Source organism: Hemicordylus capensis, chromosome 3, assembly GCF_027244095.1.
Source record: "Hemicordylus capensis ecotype Gifberg chromosome 3, rHemCap1.1.pri, whole genome shotgun sequence".
Taxonomy (NCBI): domain Eukaryota; kingdom Metazoa; phylum Chordata; class Lepidosauria; order Squamata; family Cordylidae; genus Hemicordylus; species Hemicordylus capensis.
The window spans coordinates 64,391,586-64,409,666 of NC_069659.1; the positions used below are offsets into that span (position 1 = coordinate 64,391,586).

At 43.1% G+C, this 18,081-nt stretch overlaps 1 protein-coding gene across 11 annotated transcripts in view; it reads left to right on the forward strand.

The window, feature by feature from the left end:
- Positions 1 to 18,081, forward strand: part of EPHA6 (EPH receptor A6) — a 750,202-nt gene that overhangs the window by 413,790 nt on the left and 318,331 nt on the right. Inside the window, exon 6 of one of the 11 annotated variants that reach the window (XM_053308767.1) lies at positions 6,023 to 6,114. The exons of the other annotated variants lie outside the window; for them this stretch is intronic. Within the exon in view, the coding sequence (XP_053164742.1) occupies positions 6,023 to 6,096 (74 nt within the window). The 3' untranslated portion in view covers positions 6,097 to 6,114. The remainder of the gene's footprint in view (positions 1 to 6,022; positions 6,115 to 18,081) is intronic. 11 annotated transcript variants of the gene reach the window in all.

An 18,081-nucleotide genomic window follows, 5' to 3' on the forward strand; every position in this document is an offset into this window, starting at 1 on the left:
CAGGAAAACCAGGATCATATACAAAATGCTGATCAGTAACTTGTTTTACTTACAAGTGAACAAGTAACAAGTAACTTGTTTTTACTTACAAATAACAAGAAGTTATTAACACATTAAAGTAATAATTCCGGTATTATTTGTTATTTATTTTATTTATTTTATTTATATACCTTCTTGCTAGAGAGTTTTATTAAGCAATTATATTCACAACAGAATATCTAGTAAGCAAAGCTGATTCAGTGGAAGGTCACCTTAGCTTAAAATAAATTGTGGCCACTTCACAACAAGGAAATGAGAATGACACTCTAGTCCGCTGCTCTGCTTTTCTTCACTTTCTCTTCCGAAACAAGAAGGAGAGTGAAGACCTTCTTAAAATACATTGTGGCCGCTTCACAATAAGGAACTCTGGGGACTAGTTGTGACTAAGCAGCTGTTGTTGCCTTAAGTCATCTGCTGGGATGTGTTGTGTTTCACCTCCTCTCCCTTCCAGTGGGGAAATGCTTGACTAACAATCAGAAGGTTGCCAGTTTGAATCCCTGCTGCTACTATATCAGGCGGCAGTGATATAGGAAGATGCTGGAAGGCATCATCTCATACTGGAGGCAATGGTATCCTACCAAAGAAAACCACAGGGCTCTGTGGGCGCCAGGAGTCTAAATCGACTCGATGGCACACTTTCCCTTACCCTTCCAGGGTAAGCCTTCATTCCTCTCCCCCTCACATCACCACAAGGGTACACCTTGTTTCTTCTCTGTCTGGAGATGTTTTATGTGGATACCACCACTACTACTGCTGCAGCAGCTAGCTTTTCCATCTCAACTCTCCTTTTTGTTCCAGAAGAGGAAATGAGAATGACACTCTAGCCCGCCACTCTGCTCTTCTTCACTTTCTCTTCCCAAACAAGAAGGAGAGTGAAGACGTGTTGCCTGCCTGGCAGCACAGCTGGTTTAAGCCTACTGCAGGTACTGCAATTGCGGTGGTGGGGGACCTCAGGGCCAGATTAAGTGCTCTTGGTGAGCCCTTCCAAGTCCATTGTTTATATTACAATGCCTGGTGTTATGCTAATTGCCTCCTGCAAAGTCTGTTTATGTCTTAGGTGGTCTGCACTGTCTTCCCCAACTGCTGCAGACTTGGAGCATCCCCTACCAGTATCCCCTTCCCAAAACAATGTCCCAAGAAACAAGGCTGGGGAGAGTGGGGCTGGCTACTTGAGTGGCAGTAACCTCAAGAAATAAAACAAATAAAGAGTGGAGGAGGTTCCTGATTGCGCTCCCACCCACTTCAATGCTGGGCAACTTTTAAAATCAGTTTTTCTCGGCTGTTTGTTGCTTTGGAGTGAACTGAGAGCCATGTTTACTGTGGTCTGGTGGAGATGGGGATGGGGGGGGAGAGAAAATTATTTCAGTAAACAAAGGGGAAGATAGAAGGCAAATGAGACCTGTAATGTCTTTATGTGAGTGAGCTGAATTCAGCAAACAGAATGGGCTGGGGAAGAGAGACCTGTCTTGTCTTTATGGGTGTGAGCTGTGAGTGTAAGGAACAGACAGAAAGAAATATTGGTCTGCTCCTGGTTTTGAATGATCTGAAGACCTGTGATGTGTTGATGTGAGTGAGAAAGAAAGACAATTTGTCAGCAGCAGCAATGGGGCAGGAGGGGGGAGTGGAGCTGCCATTTTTAAATCTTTTCATCCAGCTATCTTCCCAAGGAAATGAGGGTTCTGATTTCTGTTTCCCTCTTCTATTCCTTCTCAGCTTATGTTTGGTAGAATGTGGTTTCTTACATTTATGAACTAGGAGTGGATTTTTCAGAAGCCAACTCAGCTAACATCCTGGTGCTTGTTTCCTGCTGAAAAGGAGTTTTAATCCAATTTTTCAATGTGTGTTTTGTTTTCTTTTTGCAGTGAAAGGGGTGATAACTCCTGCTTTGTTTCCTCACTAATAAAAGTTTATATTCTAATACAGAAGCTTCGTTCAGGCATTACACGTGGTGTCAGTACACATATGTATCCTTTTGTGTAAATAGCTATACATGAATTCATTTTAAAAGTGAACCTTGCACAGGCCCCCTCAAAGCCACAGGACAACTGTACAGGACAACTGTGAACAACGAACTGTTCAGACTTGTACATGCGTACAGTGATTTTATGTGTGTTGGACATACCATATGAGTAGGACTTGTGTTATGAAAGAAGTGTATTTGTCCACTTGTCTGAGAGTGGATAGATTTGAATAGTTTCTTTTCTAATTTCCGTCTTGTGCATGAGAGGTGTTTTGTTATAATGTTGTAACTTATTACAATGAAACAAATGCATGTTAAGATGCCACACAATTTAGTTATTTTTGCTTACTAATAAATAGTAAGCAAGTACTGGATAGGAGGAACAGTTTTACAGTGGTTCTGCTCCTATGTCTTGGGTAAATTTCAGATGGTGGCTCTTGGTGACGGTTGCTCTTCTAAATGGGAGCTACTCTATGAAGTCCCTCAGGACTTCATTCTATCACCAATGTTTTTTAACATCTACATGAAACAGCTGAACGAGATCATCAGGGGATTTGGTGCTGGGTGTTATCAATATGCTTATGATGTCCAGATCTATTTCTCCTTATCATCAATATCAGGAAATGCTTTTAGCCCCTTAAATGCCTGCCTACAAGCAGTAATGGGCTGAATGAGGGATAATAAACTGAAGCTGAATCCAAGCAAGATGGAGGTTTCATTGTTGTGCATCATAATCTGCAAGGTGGGATAGAACTTCCTGTTCTGGATGGGGTTACACTCCCCCAGAAAGAACAGTTATGTAGCTTTGTAGTGCTCTCGATCTCTGGTGCCTCAAGGTTGAGGATGTGGCCAGGAGTGCTTTTTACCAGCTACAATTGATTTAACAACTCCACACACTCCTTGAGGACAATGTCTTGAAAACAGTAGTACACCAGCTGGTAACCCCCAAGAAGCTGTTCTCACGAGTAGCCAAGACCAGGCTAGGGCAACTAAGCCTGGGTTTGGCTCCCAAACCTGTGGGAGCCAACGGGCTCCTGGCAGTGCCTCAGAAGCAAATCTGCCTAGGGAGTTCACCTCTTAAACAAAGTTAAAGCAATGAGCACCCCCCCCTTACTATGTTTTCCTGCCCATGTGCAGCACTGGCAGCTTTTAGCACTGACAAGCACCCTACCATGGCTGTGGGGATCCGCACAATGCACCACACTGCACACTTGTGCAATGCATTGTGGGATTTCCGGGGGCTGAAAATGATGTGTCTTAGCCCCCAAACTTCTACGCTGTCTGCGACAACTGGTGACCATCTGGTTGTGTGATCAGCACACCCAGCAAGGACTCAGCAATTGTCTACAGGGAGGTCAGTTTAAGCAGCATTCCCCACTGCCTGCCCATTAGCCCTCTCACAGGATTGTGACAAAGGGCCCCAGGTTGGACTACTGTGATGTGCTCTATGTAGGACTGCCTTTGTTTGTAGTTCAGAAACTTCAGTTAGTTCAAAATGTGGCAGGCAGATTGGTCTCTGGGGTATTCCGGGGAGACCACATTATGCCTGTTCTTAAACCGTTGCACTGGCTGCCAATATGTTTCCGGGCAAAGTACAAAGTCCTGGTTACTATCTTTAAGGCTTTGAATGGATTAGGACCAGGTTACCTGAGAGAGCACCTTTCTCTATAAAATCCACACTGTTCATTAGGATCAAAATGAGGGGTCCATCTTTGGGTGCCACGGGTTCATCTGGTGGTGACCTGGGATCGGACCTTCTCAGTTGTTGCCCATAAGTTGTGGAACTTGCTCTCCATGGATATGGGAGAATTATCTTCATTGGAGGCCTTCAGGAGATCCTTAAACCCTCCCCCCTTTTTTAAAGCCTGGCTTTTAATGCTATCTAGTTTTGAATTTAATTTTAATCTGGGCCAGTGTTTTGTTTTTTTTAAGTTTTATTATGTGTTTTGATTTTACTGTAAACCACCTTGAGCCACTTTAGGAAAGGCAGTATATAAATCGAATACATACATACATACATACTACTTATAGAAGGAGAGCTGGCCTTGTGGTCACAAGCATGAATTGTTCCCTTTGCTAAGCAGTGTTTGCATCTGAATGGGATACTACATTTGAGCACTGTAAGATATTCACCTTAGGGGCTGGGGCCACTCTGGGAAGAGCATTTGCATGGTTGCATACAGAAGGTTCCAAGTTCCCTGGCATCTCCCAATAGGGCTGAGAGAGACTCCTGCCCAACCTTGGAGAAGCCACTGCCAGTCCATGTAGACAATACTGAGCTAGATGGGGTAAATAGGGGTACAGGAAGGCCCAAGTTAGTTAGGCAAGGCAATAAAGCCTAACTGCTAGTTTCAACAAGAATCTCATTGAAGGTAATTTAGCTTAGAGTCCAAACTGCAGATTAAGACTTGCCGTAGAAAGCACTTAAAAGCAGGAGTAGAGGGAAGAGAAGGGGGTGAAGAGCCTCAGGGAGGCAGGAGGTTAGTTTTACCTATCCTTAGTCTGGTGGTGCATTCGGTGCACTTGCAGGTCTCCTTGCAGGAAAAAGCAGGAAGGCAGGAAGAAGAAAGGGTGCCAAACAAAAGACAAGAGTGGCTTGTGGAAGAGTACATGTAGATGTGAATAGCTAGACTTAAGGCTTATCTTGAGACATAGATGCCACTCCAGGTGCAAAGATATACAATTTGAGATTTTAAGGGGCTGCCTCCACTCTGGTCATTGACAGCCAATTAGGCTGTTGGGAAATGCTGCTCGTCTGGATTGTTGCAAAGAGTGCTAGTAATACTATCTTTCTTGTGAAAAGTGAGTGTTTTCTTCCCTTGAGGTGTACCTTTGAGGTAGGTCTACTTGCTGGGTGATTGCCTTCTCTTGAGATAAAGAGTGAAGTTGTGAATGGCCCTTTGCAGTCTTAATTATTATGACTTCAGGGTGCATTGCCCCCTGTTTTGCTCATGCCCCCTGTTTTGCTCATGCCCCCTGTTTTGCTCATGCCAAGCAACCAGCTGTGAGTCTTTGCAAAATATTGGCAGGTGAAGAGTTCATGATCCCATGAACTGAGGTATCCATAATGGAGACTATGAGCCCACAGTTCCAGTTGCATAGAGGGGTTTTCTCTGTGCTACCCTGAAATAGAGCTGTCTGGCAACACATGCTTTACTCTAAATTTAATACCATGTAATATATCTTATGATGCCTGTGCTAATACATTGAATGGGTTTTGTCTAGGATTTGTTTTACTTCAAAACTTTGAAATATAGATTACACCAGAGGTACCAATGCATGGAAACGTGAATTTTCAGTGCTCAAAGGAACAGAACAAATAGATGGATTTTCATTTAAACACAACCCATCACTTCAATAGCATCTTGGAAAGCCAGATACTAATAATATACTATATTGTGTAGATTAATTGGAACCTCTAAACATCTAAACATAATTTGAGGGTGTCTCATTTATCTTTTTGAATACTCTACATTAGGGTATATAATTTGTACCTAAAACCATGACAGACGAGTAACCAACCATTATTGTACATGTGTGATCTTCTCCTTCCCCTCTTCCTTCTTCTTATTCTCTCTCTCTCTCTCTCTCTCTCTCTCTCTCTCTCTCTCTCTCTCTCTCTCTCTCTCATTTCGTGGAATAGTATTCCAATTAAATTAACATTGTCTTACATCAGCAATGGTTGAAGCTTTTGGTTGTTTTTACTTAAATAGCAGCTGCAGAGATATGGCAATCAGGATTGGTGCCAAGGCATGAAATAAGTTCCCCTTGTACCATAATTCCACTAAAAAAAAAATGCACCCAAACTATTTGCCCTGAGAGGGAAGTCATTGCTGCCAATGGAAGTTTCCCTCGTGAGGTAAACAGCATGCGCAGGTTGTGATTTTTGTCAGGATGACAATGTGAAGGGTTATTTGACCATTAATATCCCTCTCCAAGCTGTGTAGTCCCAATCTCTTTCCCCCATAGAAACCAATGTATGTGGTCTACTACTACTACTATTTATATTCTGCTTTTCAACAGAAAGTTCTCAGAGTGGTTTACACAGAAAAAGAATAATAAGGAAGAAGTGGTTCCCAATCCTCAAAGGCTCATGATCTAAAAAGAAACACAAGGTAGACACCAGGAACAACTTGTTTAACGTTATGTGTAGTTTGGTTCTTAGTTTTCTTATGATGTATCTCTCCTGTATTGGGGAAGTAGTTCAGAAGGAGAGGACAGGCAGGCAGGCTCATACAAACACTCAGACGCCTATGGAATATTATTATATAATGGATCTACAGGTGAAACTCGGAAAATTAGAATATCGTGCAAAAGTCCATTAATTTCAGTAATGCAAATTAAAAGGTGAAACTGATATATGAGACAGACGCATTACATGCAAAGCGAGATACGTCAAGCCTTAATTTGTTATAATTGTGATGATCATGGCGTACAGCTCATGAAAACCCCAAATCCACAATCTCAGAAAATTAGAATATTAAATGGAACCAAGAAGACAAGGATTGAAGAATAGAACAATATCGGACCTCTGAAAAGTATAAGCATGCATATGTATTCAGTATTTGGTTTGGGCCCCTTTTGCAGCAATTACTGCCTCAATGCGGCGTGGCATGGATGCTATCAGCCTGTGGCACTGATGAGGTATTATGGAAGACCAGGATGCTTCATTAGCGGCCTTCAGCAATTCTGCATTGTTTGGTCTCATGTCTCTCATCCTTCTCTTGGCAATGCCCCATAGATTCTCTGTGGGGTCAGGTCAGGCGAGTTTGCTGGCCAATCAAGCACAGTACACTGTATACTTTTCAGAGGTCCGATAATGTTCTATTCTTCAATCCTTGTCTTCTTGGTTCCATGTAATATTCTAATTTTCTGGGATTGTGGATTTGGGGTTTTCATGAGCTGTATGCCATGATCATCACAATTATAACAAATTAAGGCTTGACTTATCTCTCTTTGCATGTAATGCGTCTGTCTCATATATCAGTTTCACCTTTTAATTTGCATTACTGAAATTAATGGACTTTTGCACGATATTCTAATTTTCCAAGTTTCACCTGTAATTCCTTGTGCCAGAGGCACTGTTAGCTTTGCTTCCATTACATTCATGTTGGATGTTTCTCTTCTGCGCTTAATAATTGCTAAGCATTAGCAAACACATTTATTTATGAAACAAAGTTTGGACACACTTCAGAATGCATCCAAGCTATTTTTCATGTTGAGCAGAAGCAGTCAACTTTTGAAGATCCTCTGTTTGTGTTCTCATTCATTTTTAAGATGAATGTTTCACATAAAAGAGAATACTATTTGAAGAGACAGAAGAGATCTACACTAAATTGCCAACATTCAGTGATATCTACAGGAGTCTGTTTCCCAGAATCCCAGCAAGTAATTTCAGTCAACAAACCCTTCTGATGATAAATCAGAACATTTAAAATAACTATGTGTCAAATAAATTTGCTATTTAAAGAAACTGAGAGTAGTAACAATATTTAGATCCTATTTATATGGATTTCTAACTGTTGACAAGAATTTCACATTGTGGCCAAATGAATGGTTGACATTTGCTACAATTACGGAGCCTTTTAGTGTCAATCATTAGCTCTACAAAGGTTAACACTTAATGACTGATCTTTTGTAGAAGCAAAAATCGACTAATATAAAAACATAATGCTGATTTTCTTTTTGCTTCCTTTGGAAAACACAATGGTTTTCTTTTCAAAAAAAAGTAACTCTCAGAATAAAGAGAGGCCATTTCTATTGTTAAATTTCTGTTTTCTGCTCTAATCCACTTCAGGTGATACTGATATTGCTACTGTAAAACTGTTCCAATTAATTTCATGTTCATTTCAGTTAATAATGTTCTCTCTAGTTTAAGTAACCCAGTGTAGTTTTCACCAATTTAGCAGGGTTGGGGACCAAAAACAACTGATGGTGTCATTTTGTATTCATATCTAAACACTGGTGGGTCAGACAGAAATCACCAGTAAAGCCTCTGCCTAACCTAATCATCATGCACTGAACTATCTGATGGAATTAGTATCATTCCTCAAATTTGGTCATATTTTTAACATATTCTTGGCAAGAAGAGGTTGGGGGAAAATTCATTTTAAGATGCAGCAAACTTTTAATATAAATTTTCTTACTTACCTGAGCTTTTTCTGTTAAATGTGATCAAACCTAGTATACCCACTAAATACTCAGAGTTATCTTTATACATGATTACCGCTGCTAGAATTCTGTATGCTGCCAACTGGAGGTCACAGATAATCCCGTCCTTGGATGATTGGCTTCAGCTGATATGGCAGCTCTTCCCATTCCTTGAAGAGAATGACCTCAAAACATTGGTGCATCATTTCGTAACCTCCAGGCTAGACTACTGCAATGAGTTCCATGTAGGGTTGCCTTTGTACTTAATCTGGAAACTTCAATTAGTCCAAAATGCAGCAGCCAGATTGGTCTCTGGAGTAACTAGGAGACGCCATATCATGCATGTTCTTAAACAGTTACACTGGCTGCCAGTATGTTTCTTGGCAAAATATAAAATGTTGATTCTCACCTTTAAAGCCCTGGATAGCTTATGCCCAGGTTACCTGAGAGAGTGCCTTACTCTGCAAAATCTGAACCACTCATTATGATCATCAGTAGAGGTCTGTCTTTGAGTGCCATCCGTTCATCTAGTGGTGACTTGGGATCAGGCTTTCTCAGTAGCCACTCTTAGGTTGTGGAATGCTCTCTAGGGATGTGCAATTCAATTTGCCCACAAATCAATTTGGGTGGAATCGGGGGAGATATGATTATTCTATCCAAAATCGATTCCCCCTGAAAACAGAGGGCAAGATTTAGGGTTGAATAGAATCACTCCCGTTTTGACCTGGATCAATTTGGGCACCATTTTGAGGTCCATTTGCTGGAATAATGGGCCTCAAAATGGCAATTCTTTCTGGAGAGAGATGGTCTACCAATTGGGATCAGCAGGTAGGCCAGCCTCCAAGGCAGGATAACACACTATGTCCAGAGTGGAGGGTTGGTCTACCTGCCGATCCCAGTTGGTAGACCACCTCTCCCCAGAAAACCAGGAGAGCTGGTCTACCAGTTGGGATCAGTGGGTAGACCAATCCTCCATGCCAGACTTAGCATGTCAGCCCACCTTGGAGGACAGGTCTACCTATGTAGACCTGTCCTCCGAGGTGGGCTGATGTGCCAAGTCCAGAATGGAGGATCGGTCTACCTCCCAACCCCAATTGGTAGAACTCCGGGGAGAGCTGGTTTATCAGTTGGGATCATCTGGTAGACCAACCCTCTGTGCCGGACTTAGCACGTAAGTCCACTTCGGATGACAGGTCTACTTGAATAAAACAGGCCTCAAAAAGGCACTTCTTTCCAGGGAGAGCTGGTCTACCAATTAGGATCAGAGGGTAGGCCAAGCCTCCAAGGTGGGCCGATACACTGTCTGGTGCAGAGGGTTGGTCTACCCTTGCCTGACTTAGAACGTTGGTCTACTCAGGTAGACCTGTCCTCTGAGGCAGGCTGATGCGCTAAGTCCGGAGCAAAGAATTGGTCTACTTGCCGATCTCAATTGGTAGACCAGCTCTCCTGGTTTTTCTGGGGAGAGCTGGTCTACCAATTGGGATTGGCAGGTAGACCAACCCTCTGCTCCAGACATAGCGTGTCAGCCTACAATGGAGGGCTACCCAATGACCCCAATTATTAAACCAGCTCTCCCCAGAAAGAAGCACCATTTTGAGGCCCATTTTCCCAGCAAAATGGGCCTTAGAATGGTGCCTGAATAATTTGGGGTTGAATTGGGGTTAATTCATCAAGGCAGCTGGCCATGCCACCTGCTTTTGACAAATCTATTTGGGCATCTGTGGTTCTATTCAAACTCAAATCGATTGACAGATTTTGACTAATAAATTTGGGTATCTGTGATTCGATTTGACTTCAAATCGAATGACAGATTTTGATTTATGAAAACTCCTAATGCATTCCCTATGGTTATAAGAGGCTTTGGAGGCCTTCATGAGAGCCCTAAAGACACATCATTTCAGCCTGGCTATTAATAATATTTAAATGGTTTTAGTGGTTTAAAATTAGTTTTGTATTAATATTTTTACTTGATTTGTTTTATGTTTTTTTTAACATTAAAATACCCAGGAATCCAACCCAGTCCTTTTATATTTTCTCCCTGAACAGGAGAATGCAGAGGCAGGATACAATGGCTGACATCCAAACTAACACTGGACAATAGCATGTAAATTAAAAAGTGCTGTCTCTGAGGGCTGCTGCACCCTCAGGTACATAATTTCAGAGGCAACAGAGAACGTAAGAACAGCCCTGCTGCATCAGGCCCAAGGCCCATCTAGTCCAGCATCCTGTTTCACACAGTGGCCCACCACATGCCACTGGAAGCCTACAGACAGGAGTTGAGGGCATGCCCTCACTCCTGCTGTTACTCCCCTGCAACTGGTACTCAGAGGCATCCTGCCTTTGAGACTGGAGGTGGCCTTAAGCCCTCCAACTAGTAGCCAATGACAGACCCCTCCTCCATGAAGTTATCCAAACCCCTCTTAAAGCCATCTAGGTTGTTGACTGTTACCACATCTTGTGGCAGAGAAATCCACAAGTTGATTATGCATTGTGTGAAACAGTACCTATGTTTGCTGGCCCTCAGTTTCCTGGCAATCAATTTCATGGGATGACCCTTAGTTCTAGTTTTGTGTGAGAAGGAGAAGAATTTCTCTCTATCCACACCATGGATGATATTATAGAACTCTATTATGTCTCCCTGCAGTCATCTTTTTTTCTAAACTAAATAGCTCCAGGTGTTGTAGCCTTGCCTCATAAGAAAGGTACTCTAGGCCCCTGACCATCTTGGTTGTACTCTTCTGCACCTTTTCCAGTTCTACAATGTCCTTCTTTAAATGTGGTGACCAGAATTGTATACAGTACTCCAGGTATGGCTGCAACATCATTTTGTATAAGGGCATTATAATTTTAGTCGTTTTATTTTCAGTTCCCTTCCTAATTATGCCTAGCATGGAATTGGCCTTTTTCAAAGCTGCTGCACATTGAGTTGACACTTTCAATGAGCTGTCCACCACAACCCCAAGATCCCTCTCCTGGTCAGTCACCAACAACTTAGATCCCATCCGCATATACTTGGGGTTTTTCGTCCCAATGTGCGTCCCTTTACACTTGCCATCACTGAACCACATTTGCCATTTTGTCACCCACTCATCCAGTTTGGAGAGATCCTTTTGGAGTTCCTCACAATCTGTTTTGGATTTCACTACCAGAAAGAGTTTGGTATCATCTGCAAATTTGGCCACCTTGCTGTTTGCCCATATTTCTAAATCATTTATGAATAACTAAAAAGCACCAGTCCCAGTACAGATCCCTGGGGGACCCCACTTCTTACTTCCCTTCATTGTGAAAACTCTCCATTTATACCTACCCTCTGTTTCCTGTTCTTCAACCAGTTAGCAATCCACACATGTACTTGTCCCCTTATCCCATGACTGCTAAGTTTTCTCAGGAGTCTTTGATGAGGAACTTTGTCGAAAGCATTTTGGAAGTCAAGGTATACTATGTCAACTGGTTCACCTTTATCCACACACTTGTTGACACTCTCAAATAACTCCAAAAGTTTTGTGAGACAAGATTTACTTTTGCAGAAGCCATGTTAGTTCTCTCCCAGCATGGCCTGTTCTTCTATGTGCTTTACAATTTTACTAGCCGACCCACACAGAGCATCTGTGCAATCTTTGGGGCTGGCTGTTCCCCCCTCCCTCCTGCCCCACTCTCCCCCTCCCTCCCGCTCCCTCCATCCCACCCCACTCTTTCCCCCTCCCCCTCCTTCCTGCCCCACTCTCTCTTGCCCACCTCCCCCTCCTGCCCCATTCTTTCTTGCCCCCTCCCTCCTGCCCCACTCTCTCCTGCCCTCCCTCCCCTCCCTCCTGCCTCACTCTCTCTTGCCTTCCCTCCCCATTCCTCCTGCCCCACTCTCTCTTGCCTTCCCTCCCCATTCCTCCTGCCCCACTCTTTCTTGCCTTCCCTTCCCATTCCTCCTGCCCCACTCTCTCTTGCCAGCCCTCCCTCCCCTCTCTCCCCCCACACCTGCACTGAGCATTTTACCTCACCAGGCGGCCATTTTTGGCCGGACCTCACTGCCGCCACAGGCCCTCCTTACCGGGTGGCAGGTGGCTGAAAAGGGCCCTGCTGCCACCGTTCTTCCTCCTGGGTGGCAAACAGGGAAGTCCTGCCGCCTGTTTCCCTCCTGCCCCGGCCTCCAATGGGCGCCAGGGCTGCGACCCCCCCACACACACACCGATTTCCCACTCACCCCCTTTCCCACCGCAGCCTCTCGCCCCCAGCAGCCAGGCTGCACTTTGCTGCCACCGCCTCCTCTCCCTTACCCGGGATGGCCTCGCCAGGCCAGGTTGTCCCGCCACTGCCTCCAGGTGGCCAGCCAAAGCCACCTCCTCAGGCCATTTTGGGGCCCGCCGCCATCCACTGCCATCCACCGCCATCCACTGCCGTTTCCCCCCCCCTCGAACTCTTGCCCAATGCCAGGAACTCTCGCGAGAGTTCCACCGCCAAATCCTGGGCACCCATGCCAGCTAAAAAAATTAAACATATAGATCTCTGAGGATGCTTTCCATCGATTTGCCTGGAATGGACATTAAGCTAACTGGCCTGTAATTTCTTGGATTGCCCCTGGATCCCTTTTTGAAAATCGATGTTAAATTTGCTACTTTCCAGTTTCCCGATATACAGAGCCTGATTGCAGGGATAAGTTGTATATTTTACCAAGGAGGTCAGCCATTTTACATTTGAGTTCTTTGAGGACTCTTGGATGGATGCCATCCATCACTGGCAATTTGCTAGTTTTCAGTTTTTCCGAACAGTTTCCAGAGGGCTTCAGAATGAAGGGTAGATCATTTTTAAAAAATGCTTCTGCCCACTACACTAGTCTGGATTGTGTCTGGATGCTGCTACACCAGCAAAGTGGTGGTCTAGATGTCTTCAAAACATATAGCTATTCTGCTTAATGTGGTACAGTATCCTTTGTCACATTCCAGTCAAAGTTCACACCTACAAAAAGTCAGAATTTTTGTTCTGCTTTCCAGCAATGACATTCCATAAAACAGACCAACTTTTGTTTTGCATAAAACAGTCCAACTATTTTGTCCTTTTTATAATGATAGCCGGTGCAGTCTTATTTCTCCCTTGCTATCACGCTTTCCCGACCAGACTGCTGAATTTTACACCACACTCCCCCTTGCAGATAAGAAACCTTCTTCCACCTACAAGGTTGCCAAATTTTGTGCAGCTGCTGTTAAGATCCGTCAAAAGCTAACTTCCAGCCCTTCTTTTTAGATGTTGTTGCATGAGGTTTCTATGTTGGTGTATTCTGTATGATTTACTTCCTATCTAAATGTAGTATCATCTGTTTGTATATACCGGTATAACTGATCAATGATAGTAATAACACTATTCAGTCCAACTTTAGTTCTTGACATTTGAACTGCCACACTTCCAGAGAATGATAGGATTAAATAGGAATTTTAAAGATTTCATTAATACATCTATTTATTATACCTTTAAAGATGCATAGGAGTGTGTTCCACAGCTTAAAACAAGTTCTGCAGGAGGTCTGCAGACCATCTGTTAGGTAATTGATACTATTTCCTATTGACCAAGTTAATGGTTAATAGCTAACAACTGCTACTAACTAATATAGCTAAATGGAACCTTCATATTTAGAAGCAGTATACCTCTCACTATGTAATTTTGGAGAAATTCAATGGGAAGAATGTTACAATAATCATGCAATATACTCTACACTATTTTTACAGTTTTGTGAATAGATACTCAGAGTATGTTAAAAGTGAAAAATTACAAAAAGACAGGTGTGGGGAAGAGCACTCTATTGGCATCAGTACAGTAATTTTTCTCATGGCCCTGCAATGCTATTCACTAAATGTGTTTCTACTTTAAGCATGTTGCAAGCCTACTTCTTATAATCCTCTCCCCAGAATCAGAATAGCAATTCAAATTATATGAATTTAATTCGGAGAACCATGCCATATGCATTCCTGATAGCTAATATCACACACACACACACACACACACACCCCATTTTAAAAGGTGTTTCCATATTCCTATATGCTTTACAGGGATTTTTCTATTTTCCCCTCCCCTGATTCAAACTTAATCTGGAGTAAATATGCACAGTTCTGTACTGTTAGACAACAGCTGAGGACTCAGAAAAGCCTCCGCATGCCAGCAATCTCTGATCTGAAGTTAGCCACACAGCTCAACTTGCTATGGTGGCTCAAGTGGTCCACACAATTTACTCAGTATAAGGGATATAGCAGGTCTCTGTATTTACATACAGAAAAGGAAGCTGCTGGAAAGAGTCTATGGCCATTTGAGATGTGATGTGATGTGATGTGTGCCAGGGCTTGATTACCCTGTTATAATGGAGACTTCAAGGGTTAGTAATGCAAGAAAGACTCGGCAGATACTCTGTTTTGGGAAACAACTCCTCTATTGACCCAAATGTTTTAACATATTTAAAGTGACAAGATTTTTAAAAATTGTATCCTTGGCCCAAAATAGGTCACGTACATGGAAAACCAGCTCCTTGGAGGTCAGTTTTCAAACTGCATGAAATCTGAAGTGATGTGGCACTTGTCACCTAGATGCTCCATGTCAAATGTCAGATAATTTGGATGACTGGGTTGTATTTTATGACAGAATATTCAGGACTTATAATGATAGAATGCAATTTTAAACCTCATATTAACTATACAGGAACTATTGTTCCACTATAGTAATTTTGTTTATAAAGTCTTGTTTATAAAGTTATATAAAATTATAACTTTATAAACTTTATTATATAATTCTGTTTATAAAGTCATTATAAAGTCAGGCTTAGGTCCGAGTTATCTTAGAGAGCGCCTTCTGCATAATCCCCACCGCATGTTAAGGCCATCTGAGGAGGTCCATCTTCAGTTACCACTAGCATGTCTGGTAGTGACTCAGAGACAGGCCTTCTCTGTAGCTGCTCCTGGGCTGTGAAATGCACTCCCAGCAGAAATCCATAATTTGAATTCATTATTGGTTTTCAGGAAAGCCCTGTTTGACCTGGCCTTCCAGGATTTTTTAATTGTTGTAAATGTTTGGTCTGGTCCTCCAGGGTTTTTAACTGTTTTACGTGTTAATTGGTTTTATGTTGTTCTTATAGGGTTTATTATTATTTATTTATTTACACAGTCAGACAGGTGTTATTGACTGGTTTGTTTTATCCAGACATCAAGTCCTTCCCAAGGACCTGGGATGGCTGAATTTTATTATCAATGTTGTTGCTGCTATTATAGATATCGTCGCAGAATATAGGCTGTTCCCAGTAAAGCTACTTTTTGTAACTGGCTGATGGTGATTTCTGTGGCCCCTATGTTGTTGTTGTTGTTGTTGTTAATTCAATTTCTATACTGCCCTTCCAAAAATGGCTCAGGGCGGTTTACACAGAGAAATAATAAATAAATAAGATGGGTCCCTGTCCCCAAAGGGCTCACAATCTAAAAAGAAACATCTGATAGACACCAGCAACAGTCACTGGAGGTCCTGTCCTGGGGGTGGATAGGACCAGTTACTCTCCCCCTGCTAAATAAAGAGAATCACCACATTAAAAGGTGCCTCTTTGCCAAGTTAGCAGGGGTTAGATATTAATTGATTTTAATTGTTTTAATTTTGATGTAAGTCACCCTGAGCCATTTCTGGAAGGGTGATATATAAGTTGAATGAATGAATGAATAAAATAAAATAAAATAAAATAAAATAAAATAAAATAAAATAAAAGTGCCTAATTCTGAATTCAGTTTCCTCCTGTCATGTTCTTATGAATGTAAAGTGGTAGCATACAGAATTTCATTTCTATTGGTTACTTATGATTATTCTGAGGCAAAAATGGGCCATTAATTTAAAAAAGGGAGAGGACCGCTTATTAAAATCATTAGATCACAGAAGGAGTATATGCCATTGAATATCATGGGAACATATTCAAAAGTGAAATAGAAAATATGAACTCTAGGAAAGATATCCTGCTATTGTTGAATCTGTTCTGGCCCAGAAATGTATTTCAATGAGATGTAGACTAAAGGACTAAAGGAAGATTGGTTCCCATCTTGGGAAAATGCAGGAGATGTAGGGCATGATGAAGTTAAGTAACATTCTGCATGTGTTGTTCAAAATGAATCCCAGTCCAAACCACACTGAAATATTGAATCTACTGATTAGTTCACAGTGCCTCTTTGCAAATTGTTCTGTTCAGTGCATCAGTACTGAGAGAGTGCACCACATTAGGAAAAATTAAAATCACTGATTAGTAGGGCTATGATGCTATGATTGATTATTCAAACTGATTAATCTTTTAAAATACCCTGTGTGTTGATTAAAATAATAGCCAAAATTAATGTGATTTAGCCCTCCCCAGCCAGACTGATGAATTTATAAGTGCAACTACACCAGAGTATAATTTCCTTTTACTGCAGGTTGTAGTAATCCACAGTATACAGTGCCATAAGAACATAACAACAGCCCTGCTGCAGCAGGCCCAAGGCCCATCCAGTCCACCATCGTATTTCACACAGTGGCCCACCAGATTCCACTGAGAAGCCCATGGGCAAGAGGTGAAGGCATGCCCTCTCTCTTGCTGTTGCTTCCCTGCAACTGGTACATAGGGACATAGGAAACTGCCATATACTGAGTCAGGCCATTGGTCTATCTAGCTCAGTATTGCCTTCACAGACTGGCAGCGGCTTCTCCAAGGTTGCAGGCAGGAATCTCTCTCAGCCCTATCCTGGAGATGCCAGGGAGGGAACTTGGAACTTCTGCTCTTCCCAGAGCGGCTCCATCCCCTAAGGGGAATATCTTACAGTGTTCACACATCAAGTCTCCCATTCATATGCAACCAGGGTGGACCCTGCTTAGCTATGGGGACAAGACATGCTCGCTACCACAAGACCAGGTTACTACCACAAGATCAGGTTTTGTGAACCTGGTATTTAGAGACATCTTGCCCTTGAGGCTGTAGATGGCCTATAGCTACCAGACTAGTAGCCACTGAACTGCTTTTTCTTTCCTATGCTGACTACAATAGAAAAGTTCATAGGATATGCATCTTGATGATGATTATTATTTTTGATTAAAATGGTGATCCATTATGTCATGAATTTTAAAAGGCTGTATTTTCTCAAACCTCACAGGTTTTGACCATGTTAAAAAATAAAGGTTCATTTTGAGTAGGCACTGAGGCTATTCTGACGATCAGGCAAAATCGGGCAAGGGGAGCCTAGCCCGATTTTGCCTGATCGTGTGAGCCACTGGACTTGCAGGCAATCCTGGTGGCTCCCAGGCGGTTAACCCGCCTAAGTACCCCTCCCCTAAAACCGGGTTTGCGGAGCGAGTGCTCCGCAGACCCAGGTTTTTTTTAATCGTGAGTAGCCGCGGTGCAGCTCCGCGCTGCGGCTACTCAAGAGCAGGGATGTGCATGGTCTGGACCGGTCCGGCACTGAGGGGGGTCTACCTTTAAGGGTGGGAGGTTAGAACTCCCCCCCCCGCCGCTCTTCCCCCTCCGGCGCTGTAGTTTTAAGCGAAGTTTTTGGGGCGGCAGCATTCCTCGCTGCCGCCCCTGCCCCCGTCATCGCCTGGAACTCTCCGTAATAGTAACACGCATGCGTGTGTGGCGGCGCGTGTGTGCATGGCAGGCGCGCACGTGCCGCCACACACGCATGCATGTTACTATTACAGAGAGTTCCAGGTGACGATGGGGGCAGGGGCGGCAGCGAGGAATGGTGCCGCCCCAAAAACTTCGCTTAAAACTACAGCGCCAGAGGGGGAAGAGCGGCGGGAGGGGTAAGTTCTACCCCCCTGCCCTTAAAGGTAGACCTCCCCTCGGTGCCGGACTGCCAGACCGGTGCGGCTTCGAACCGGTTCGGAGGCCTCCAACATGGCCTCCGGACCGGTTCGTGCACATCCCTACTCAAGAGGAGACACCCAGAGGGGAGGAAAAA